Below are 10,250 nucleotides of genomic sequence, written 5' to 3' on the forward strand. Positions count from 1 at the left end.
AAGACGTCGTCAAACTGATGAATATTCATTCAAAGTGTACGTTTGTAAATATCAACACTATAAATCTAAGGCTGAACTGAAAGATCCAGTCTAGTGAAGGGCGCTCTAGATTCCGTGTACTGTTTTAATATGACACAATTAACAATTAAACCCTCGATACTACATGCTTCATTGCAACTAACACCAGATCACGTATTTTGGGTTTTGCTCATTTAGTTTTTGCTGAGTCATCAGGGTCAAATTCGATTATTAGGGGAAAAAAATAAAAATATATGGCAGCACCGGTATACCAACAAATAAGTCAAGCAAATATACCGTTAAAACGTTATTTTTCATTATTTTTCTTTTTTAATCAAACTTTAATATTAAATGACTCAGCAAAAACTGAGCCAAAGCCAATATGCATGAGCGGGTGTTGACTGTAAAAAATTGAAATCCTTTATAGACGAATGTTGACAATGAAAGCCCATAGGGGACACTTACATTGTATGACTCGAATATCTCGAGAAGTTTTTCAATCTCAAAAAGCGAACCTGAGCATCTCGAGATAAATATTTTAAATAATTATAAAAAAAGGAAAAGGAAACTGGTAATGAGTATACGTTGAGGTTCCCAATATACTTAAGGTGGTTGGAAAGGCTAGAGCGTCAGTTATAAATTTCAACAAAACTATTTAAAATATAAAAGTAGTCAAATTCTCTGTGGATAAAAAAAACTAGACATTTGGGAACAAAGGCATTGCAGTTTTATAGCCTGTTAAAACTTCTGAAAAACTGACCAAATAAGAAGAAGTTGGGGAGTCCTTAGTGTATTAACTATGGTAGAGGTCTCCTAGCTTTTAATAAAATGTTGAAAGGGAAAGTCATTATTTGCTGTTTTTCAGGAAAGTTTGACAAGGTGGTGCTGGCATTCAGAGTGAGTGACTGCTATTGTAAATGCATTTTTAGATTCTTTGAGTGTCAAAGAGGTGTCAAAAGTGAGATTAACCAAAAAAAATGCTCTATGACTTCAAAAGAGGGGTGCAAATATGGCTTGTTTTCAACATTTTTGACAGAATAACAGTTTTCCTACATAATTGTATACCAATTTAATCCAACTTTGAAATGAGATATGGACATGGAATTTTTACAGCCTATTAACAAGGTTACAGATAAGATTTGTACGGCACAATTTTCCTGTATTTGAAGTACTTTTTGAAAAATAAAATTTTGAAATTTGAAAGAATTTTTAATAATTTTTTGATATATAAACCCATGTAAAATCGTAAAAACAAATTTTATTTACAAATCCTGCCGTACAAACTTACAATAAATAGTGTCAACATATTTATAACTAATTTGGTAATATTAATACTATCCAATTATTATGAAATTCAAATATGTAAAAAAAATATGAAAAATTAAATTTTGATATTTACTGGTGTCATATTTCAAAATCATGGCTGCAAATATACAATAAATTGGGTAGGCATGTCCCCAGTTTCAGACTTATAACAAAACGTGTCTGGTTCTTTTATCTACAAGTACTGTACAATTGCGTTTTAAACTTCGCTATAAAATAGCAAGAACACGATGGCGATGAAAATAGATCCTGAGTTCCGTGAGCATTTGGCGCAAGTCGGACTCTCGTCACTCCATGTTCCATTGTCACATGTGACAGTTTTTGATCCAATCAAACGGAAGCCACTGTTGCATGCAAATGATATGCTGTCACGATGGTTTTTATCTTCTCCAAGTTTTCGTCCATTTTTCGGAGTTCCTAGATCCATACAGTTAACTGAAATAAAAAAGCAAGTGTGCGTGTCAAGTACTCTCTGATGGGCAACTGATCTAGTTGAAGAGGAACATGAGATAAAAGAAGATGCTTCAGACTGAGACGATTACATAAGAATTTCAGGCGTTCTCGTTCTTACTCGTTTCATGAACACTTCTCGACATTTCAAGAATGTACCATTGCAGTCTTCATTTAACACTGCAGTCTTATAATCATAAAGTATAAACGTTGAATGAACAAGTCGATGTTTTGAAGTCGGAAATCAAAATTAATACACATTTTTGACGAGAAAGAAGTTTGAAAGATAGTGTAGAAAGTAGAAAATCCGAATTTCGAGATGGATAGCAAAACAACACTACTAGATTTCGAAGTGCAAATTGTAATGTCAGCTGCCTGAACTCAATATTTTAAGTCGAAGCTATACGTGGCTTGGGAAAATTACGCACGGAAGCACTTGTCAGGAGGCAGTCGATCACGTGACACCACAGTGCTACCGAGATACCACTGGCCATCAGACTGGCACGTCAGTGACGTATAACCAGACTGGGTCGTATCGACTTTACAGGTGAAATCTACAACGTCTCCAGGTTCGTAGTACCCATTGCCACGAGGTGGTGGAGAACGGATTCCGAGAGCTGGGTTACCAGGGTCGGCACAGGCAGCTGAAAAAAATAGAATGTGGACAAGGAAATACTCATCAAAACAAGCGCTTCGTAACAATAGAAGTAAAAATGTTGAGTCGTGAATATAGCATTCAAACTTTTTATGTAATTATTTAAAGCTCCAAAAGCTGTATCTCTTGGCTATTTTTTCAGAACTTTTTTTTTTCTGGTTTCCCTACACTTTCTGCATTGAATCGCTAAACTGTAATTTAATGCCAAGTATTTACCATATCAACACAACCTATACGAGTATAATCTACATTGTTATTGTTGAAAATTGTATTCAAGTCCGGACTAGAATCATTTGTAAACAATAAAAAATGATCACTAAACACATACAAGCTGTGTTGACAAAAAGAATACTCGAAATTTCAGCATGACAAACGGATTAGGGTCAGACATGGTAGTTGATATACAGAAGCAGAATACTGAAAAACTTGCCACAAGTTATAGCTTATGTCCCTTTAATTCTTGTTATTAAATAGGATGGTAATATTTATATCAATATAAAAGTGACTATACGTCACCGTCATCTACGATTCACACAGCGAGGAATTGTTTTACTTTGGAAAAAGTAAATTCGATCATCATCAACATGCATCAAACGTCCTCTATGACATTATCGGAAATCTTTCCTGACAGAATCTCTCATGCTTACAAAAGACTAGTTCACATTGTAAAAACGACCATATTAGTCACATGACTAATTTGAATTTTTAATAAGTGAGCATTAGAAATTCAGATATCTTACAAAGCGACATCATTACAGAAATTATCATTCCAGAACTTGCTTTCCAGATAAACTTATGAGGCGTTAGGTTACACGACTTAAATTATGTGACAAGTTACAAACAGCGCCGCTCATCTTGTTCGGATTTCTCATATTTACTCTGTGTTGCACCAACATTGTAACAGAATTGACAAACAAGGACCCATGAGATAGCCAATTGTTATTGCAAAGCTCGCTTAGGGGGAGGATGCGCCTTGGGGACATATTCAGACTCTCACATTTTTACAATTATTTCCTCATCTCACGTTTGGGGCCTATTTTAGTAAAACCCTTGGAATAATATCATCTTAGTTTCTAGAAATTTGAGTTAACAAAGGATTGCCGCCGTTTTAAATTTCAAATATTGACCCCGTTTTCTTTATTCTTGATTTTGAAGAGAAATATTGAGGAAAAGTCTTAGTTTTGTTTACTTTCGAGGTGCATACTACCTCGATAGCTTTGTCAAGTAATAGCTGGTGTACATATCAGTTACAAACCTTGGCAAGCGTCGTCACCTAAAGTTGGATTCACAGTAAATCCTGGCCCTGGACCAAGGTATACACATACGTATCCTGCATTGTATTTTGGTAAGAAGCCCTGGTCACACGATACGGAAAATATCTCACCACTGTCAAGCTCTGTGTCGACAGAGACAGAGGTACCCTCACACGATGTTTCAGATTCTCCAAGGTAACAAAGCACATCGGAAGGAAAGTCCGGTAAAACACAGCCTCCTGAAGGAAAAACACTAAACTTATAAACACGAGAAAAACAAACAAGCAAACAATATCATGGAAGAATTAAATAGTAAATATAAATATAAACTTGCACAATGAATGTTAGTATAACCCGAAAGTACAACTTGTGGACGGAAGATTTATGAATGTATCAATCGGCAAATTGACTATTTGTAAGTGTTAAATATATCATGAAACTGTTTTATTTTGTATATATTTCAAAATAACAAGTGACACAAACTAACCATCCTTTTCATAAATAAACGGTTTTCAAATGTTTAAAAAATATGACTGAATTACAAAGAAATAATTCATTACACGTAACTTGCCATTGAAGTGACCAGGTAAGGCTGAGACAATTTCCAAAAGAATTACTCCTTATATTTTCCAGCTATATTGGTGTATTATATTACCCTAGTATATTGATGGTGTAAATCAAGCTATCTGATTGGTCGAGACGTGAAAATTACTGTGGTATATTAGTGATATACCCCAGTGACATACCGCAGTAAAGTTGCAATCAGTGCAAGTCGCCCTGATATGAATGTGGATTTCCTTTCTCAAATACAAAAAGACTAGAAAAATTCTGACCAGTTCAACTCAATACGCACTCGCTATCGCTTGTTCGTATATATGGAGAACTGGTCAAAATCTTGTGGTATACCATCCCCCGGGGTGTTTTATTGCTTAATTATAATGATGAATGAAATGATGAAAATCCCTCTGCTTTGTTAGTAATACGTCTTCGAGTTAATGAATGTAAAACATCTACAAGGCTGAGCCAAATATTATGTATTTACCTTTAATATTTATATGTGATAGATCTCAGAAACTTGGTTTTTACCGAAGTAGGAAAAGGCACTGATTTCATCTAAACAACTTTAAAAAAGCTCACTTCACAAATAAATGTCATGTTTTACATTGTGGTAGAATTAAACAATATTCAATAGTTTCAATTCACCCGCACATGAAAAGTCGGAGACTCTAGGATACCACGTGCCATCGTCTTGACAAACTGGACCAACGCCCCCAAATAAAGTCCTACCATTAGTAGATCCTGTATCGTTGCACGTAAGCTCAACAGTTTGACCAACTGACACGGGATACGATACGGAAGGTGATCTCTCTTCGACCAACCTTGCAAGTGAATCTGTCCATCTTGCACAGCCTGCAAGAGAGTGGAGAACAATTATGAAGCAAATAGCTATCCTAACTGTGTTATCCGCTCGTAAAGTCAGTGGCGGTTTTATTTTCACCGTTGTTGGAAAGACTCGATTGGTGTTTCAGTCAAAAGGCATAAAAAGCGCATACATAGGCACTTGATGCTAATGTGACCAAACATCATTTGTGTGTTTTGACCGTCCTACTTTTCATCTGTGATTAGGCAAAAAAAAAAATAAAATAAATTGTGCTGTTCCGATAACATGGTTTTCAAAAATAGGGTAGGTAGGTCGGCAGGAATTTTTTCCAAAATATTTTTTCAGGGGTTCAGGGCGGTCAAACACTGGCCACGATATTTCCAGAAAAATGTATCATACATATAAAAGGAAAAAACAAAAAAGACAAAATCAAATGCCAAGAAACGAACGCGTGATTTTACGGGTTTTACTTTCTTTTTTTTCACTTCGGTGTTTACTTCGCTCTAAAAAGTTCAGGGTCGGCAGGTAAAAAATAGGGTAGGTCGGGTTATCGGAACAGCACATTTTTTTTTTTTTGTGGCGGTGAAGGCTAGAGCGTCAGTTATAAACTTCAATAAAACTATTAAAATATAAAATTAGTCAACATTCTCTGTGGAATAAAAAAACTAGACATTTGGGGTCAAAGGCATTGCAGAGTTATAGCCTGTTGAAACTTCTGAAAAACTGACCAAATAAGAGGAAGTTGGGGAGTCCTTAGTGTATTAACTATGGTAGAGGTCCCCTAGCTTTTAAAAAATGTTTGAAAAAGGAAAGTCATTTTTTTGCTGTTTTTCAGGAAAGTTTGACAAGGCAGTGCTTGCATTCAGAATGCGTGACTGCTATTGTAAATGCGTTTTTAGATTCTTTGAGTGTCAAAGAGGTGTCAAAAGTGAGATTAACCAAAAAGACTGCTCTGTGACTTCAAAAGAGGGGTGCAAATATGGCTTGTTTTCAACATTTTTGACAGAATAACAGTTTTCCTACATAATTTTATGCCAATTTAATCCAACCTTTGAAATGAGATATGGACATTGAATTTTTACAGCCTATTAACAAGGTTACAGACAAGATGACTACGGCACAATTTTCCTGTATTTGAAGTACTTTTTGAAAAATCACATTTTGAAATTTGAAAGAATTTTTTTATAATTTTTTGATATGTAAACCCATGTAAAATCATAAAAACAAATTTTATTTACAAATCCTGCCATACACATCTTACAATTAATAGTGTCAATATATTTATAACTAATTTGGTAGTATTAAGTACTATCCAATTATTATTAAATTCAAATATGTAAAACAATATGAAAAATTAAATTTTAATATTTACTGGTGTCATATTTCAAAACCATGGCTGCAAATACACAAGTTTTTATATATTCTTTAGAGAAAGTATTAAGTAAGGGAGTTATCCTCAAAATTTGAACTTAATATCTTGATTCTAACACTTGAAACTTGACATTAACTCTGAGAAAAGAATTGGTGCAAAAATAGCCTTTACTGCTACCTTAATCGAATTTGCTATACGAAGGCTGCCCGGATGCCAAGAGCTGCGGAGCGAGAATATTCTTTGTGTATACTCACCGCACGTGATGAGAGTGCATCCCGTTCAAGCGCCATCATCGGGCAATCCGTACAACGTCATTTGCGGAGACTCGATTCTGAGGCAAAGTTTTGTCTGAGCAGTGCAGGTAAAACCCGCTAGATTTACCATATGGTTGGTTACGGTGAAGTGCAGTGTGTCGCCTGCAATTAAATCTTGATCTGCTTCGTCCTGTGGGATGTTGGCCATTTCTTCTGCCGTGTCTTCACTCGGCGTTTGAACGAATACTGCGAGTTGCCATGTAATAGTACCGTTTGCACCAGCCCCTATTGTACTGCTAACGACATCGGCAGTAAAAGTGACGGAATTCACCGTGTTTGCGGTCATGGCATCTCCAGAGGAAATGGAAACTGTGACACCATTGATTAGAACACCTAAACGTGAAAAGTCAATGAAAAAAAGTCTTGTCATGCTTAAAGGTATACAGTCACCTGTTCCAATTTTGCCACAGTTACCATGGAAAGAGAATATCTAACCAGTCACATTTTTAGCGGGTGGCCGCTTGTTAAAACAGCGCCCTCACATGGGCATTTTGAATACCAAGAAACACCCCTTTGACCATATATAGGCATATTTAGATTACAGGTGACTGTATACCTTTAAAGAGTGATAGAATCTCTATATTGCTTAATAACGTTAAGCTTAATGGGACTATCTTATATGCATCTGTAATAATATCTTGATAGTGCTTTCCTCATTTTTATAGAACTTCCCCCGTCACTCTAAATTTGTGTTGTATTGCAAAACATAAAAATATCTTGATGCGGTTTCCGTGGAAAGGGCTATGTTAATGAAACAATACGAGGAAAATGAAGACTGCTTAAAGCCCCAGTGCTGCTAACTTTTGATGATAATTTCACCATTTTTATTTTGAATGTGAACCATAATTCCTTGTTCTTCTCCCCAAAGAATATTGATATACACAGTATCCAGCTTGTCAACTCAGCCCCTATGGTTGCATTGTTATTGTTGAAAACTGACTTCTGATCCGGACTAGAATTCAAATGTAAATAATAACCATGCATTTTACACATACAGACGCTAAGTTGACAAGCTAAATAGTGGGTGTTTCAACATTCTTTGGGGAGTAGAATAAGAAGTTGCAATTGATTTATAAAATAAAAATAATGAAAAAACATCAAAAGTTAGCAGCACCGGGGATTTTAAATTCATACTCACTGGCGCACGTAGGTGGTTCGTCACTCCAGGTTCCATTGTCACACGTGACAGTGTCTGATCCAATCAGATTCAAGCCAATGTTGCATGCAAATGATATGCTATCACCATGGTTTTTATTGTCTGAAAGTTTTCTTCCGTTCTCTGGAGTTCCCGGGTCGCCACAGTTCACTGAAAATACAAAGGTTACGTCACGAACGCAGGTTATGATGGGCCAGGTTGTCGCACTTACAATGAGAAATCACAAATCATTAATAAAGAAAAGTTATGTGACAATTGGGGAAAACAAAGTTAACAATGACAAAGTTTGGTGTGATCAAGTCTACACTGTTGAACAGAATACACCAAATATTTCTCATTGAAGGAGATGCTTTATGGTGTCAGTTACTAAAATGTATGGAACTCACTTTGACTGAGACGGAAAAAAACCTGTTTGTTCCTATTTCTTTACGAAAATACAAGTGTTGCTAGATTAATTTCGACGACGAACTGTGAAATTAGAATTGCAACGTTATTGAATGAGTAAATGACATAACTCCCGTGAGTCTTGTGAAAAGGAGTTTATGTTGTCTTTAACTTTGGTGTTTGATGTTCCAAAACGAGCAAAAGTGTGGAATATGATAATTTTCATAAATTGTATCCTAAAAAGGGGAAATATGCAACTACTTCGCTACTTACAAAAGCAGGTGTCAGGAGGTAGTTGATCATCGGGTACTACAGTGCTACCAAGATACCACTGTCCATCAGATTGACATGTCAGTGACGTATAGCCAGACTGAGTGGTATCGGCGTCACAGGTGAAATCTACAACGTCGCCGGTTGCATAGTAACCGTTGTGGGAGGGTGGCGGTGAACGGTTGCCAAGGGCTGGATGACCGGGGTCGGAACATGCAGCTGAAAATATGCAAGTGAAGAGTGCTTTAATTACTTCAGTGATAAAACACGCCAGCGTATGTTACAGTAAGAGTTCAAAGCTGGGCTATATTCAACAAATTCAATAGACTTGTATCTTAATTAATGTCTCAGAAGTGCCTTAATTCGAAGGCTCAATACTCTCAGTACGACTAATATGTGTCCATGACCTTTTACCGGTCACACTTTTCGTAAATGGTCGTTATAAATCTGTCTTTCGCCATTAATCGATGTAACAATTAAAACATGTTAAATACGACGCATCTATAATAGACGAGCAATGATCAGAGGTTTCTTTTAATTCCATTTGTACTTATCATTCACAACAAGGACACCGCATATTTCCTATATGAAACCATAGGTAAGAGTGGTAATGGTCGGCTATTTGCTGACAAATATTCGTTAAGTCAGCTGAATTATAGCTTCCGGTTACAAACCTTAACAAGCGTCGTCGCTCAAGGTGGGTTCACAATAAATCCTGGTCCAGGACCAAGGTATACACGTACGTAGCCTGCATCGTATTTTGGTAAGAAGCCATGGTCACATGATACGGATAATTTTGTCACTGCTGTCAAGCTCTGTGCCGACAGAGCGGGAAGTAGCATTACACAATGTTTCCGATTCTCCAAGGTAACAGAGAACGTTGGATGGAAAATTCGGCAGAACACAGCCTCCTGAAGGAAAACAATATAATATGCGAAAATTAGGCATAAAATTGAATCACAACACATGGGGAAATATTTAGTGAAGATAAAACTCGGATAAGATTGAAAACACTGACATCAATAGATATAAAAGAAGGAGAGTTCATATCATTGTGAACAACACAGCGATTTTATCAACCACAGAGTGCAAGAAATTTGATTGACCGGTTCATGATCTTTTCTGGACGATACTCTTGACTAATAACACAACACTAAGGCCGTGATTTCAAAATAAAAGCATGTTTTGAGATATTATTGTGGTTAGGTTTGTATAAAATGTTCCTATGTGTCCGCATTGTGAAGGATTACGTGCGAAAATTGCAGCTCGTTTAAAATAGTTATTGTTCTGTAGGTCAGATCTCTTTTAAGCAAATCAATGGATTTATCTTATAATTAAAATTTAGATTTTCAACGACAAGTTGTTATATCCTTCAAACAGTCAGTCAAATCACAAATAAGCCAAACATCGAATGTCGAGTAAGACATTTTTCGTTTGTAGCTCATTGACGATGTGTACGACTGTTCATGTTTGAGTTCTTGTCTTGACCAGTTCTGAGCTTCACATGAAATCTGAAGACGTAAATACAGGTTGAATTCACTCTCAGAGTCTTCAAGTTACTTTCATCAGCCAAACTGTACCAAACTGTGGACATGCCGGCGTGGACATGCCAACGGTTATGGGCTATTGTTTGATCATGAAATGGAGTGACCTTCAATTGGGCGTCACCCCGGT

At 36.4% G+C, this 10,250-nt stretch overlaps 2 protein-coding genes across 2 annotated transcripts; both read right to left on the minus strand.

Moving 5' to 3' along the window:
- Positions 1 to 1,451: 1,451 nt before the first annotated feature.
- LOC139136277 (complement factor B-like) lies at positions 1,452 to 6,474 on the minus strand. Its single transcript, XM_070704005.1, has 5 exons — positions 6,453 to 6,474; positions 4,903 to 5,109; positions 3,702 to 3,938; positions 2,220 to 2,435; positions 1,452 to 1,776 (listed from the first exon to the last, which is right to left on the minus strand). The coding sequence occupies exons 1-5, from the start codon at positions 6,472 to 6,474 to the stop codon at positions 1,541 to 1,543; spliced, it is 918 nt and encodes a 305-aa protein (XP_070560106.1). The 3' UTR covers positions 1,452 to 1,540.
- Positions 6,475 to 6,711: 237 nt separating this feature from the next.
- On the minus strand, positions 6,712 to 9,153 carry LOC139136278 (complement decay-accelerating factor-like). The gene is made up of 4 exons (XM_070704006.1): positions 9,138 to 9,153; positions 8,580 to 8,795; positions 7,905 to 8,072; positions 6,712 to 7,099 (listed from the first exon to the last, which is right to left on the minus strand). The coding sequence occupies exons 1-4, from the start codon at positions 9,151 to 9,153 to the stop codon at positions 6,732 to 6,734; spliced, it is 768 nt and encodes a 255-aa protein (XP_070560107.1). The 3' UTR covers positions 6,712 to 6,731.
- Positions 9,154 to 10,250: the final 1,097 nt, after the last annotated feature.

This window comes from Ptychodera flava, chromosome 7 (genome assembly GCF_041260155.1).
Source record: "Ptychodera flava strain L36383 chromosome 7, AS_Pfla_20210202, whole genome shotgun sequence".
Classification (NCBI taxonomy): Eukaryota; Metazoa; Hemichordata; class Enteropneusta; family Ptychoderidae; genus Ptychodera; species Ptychodera flava.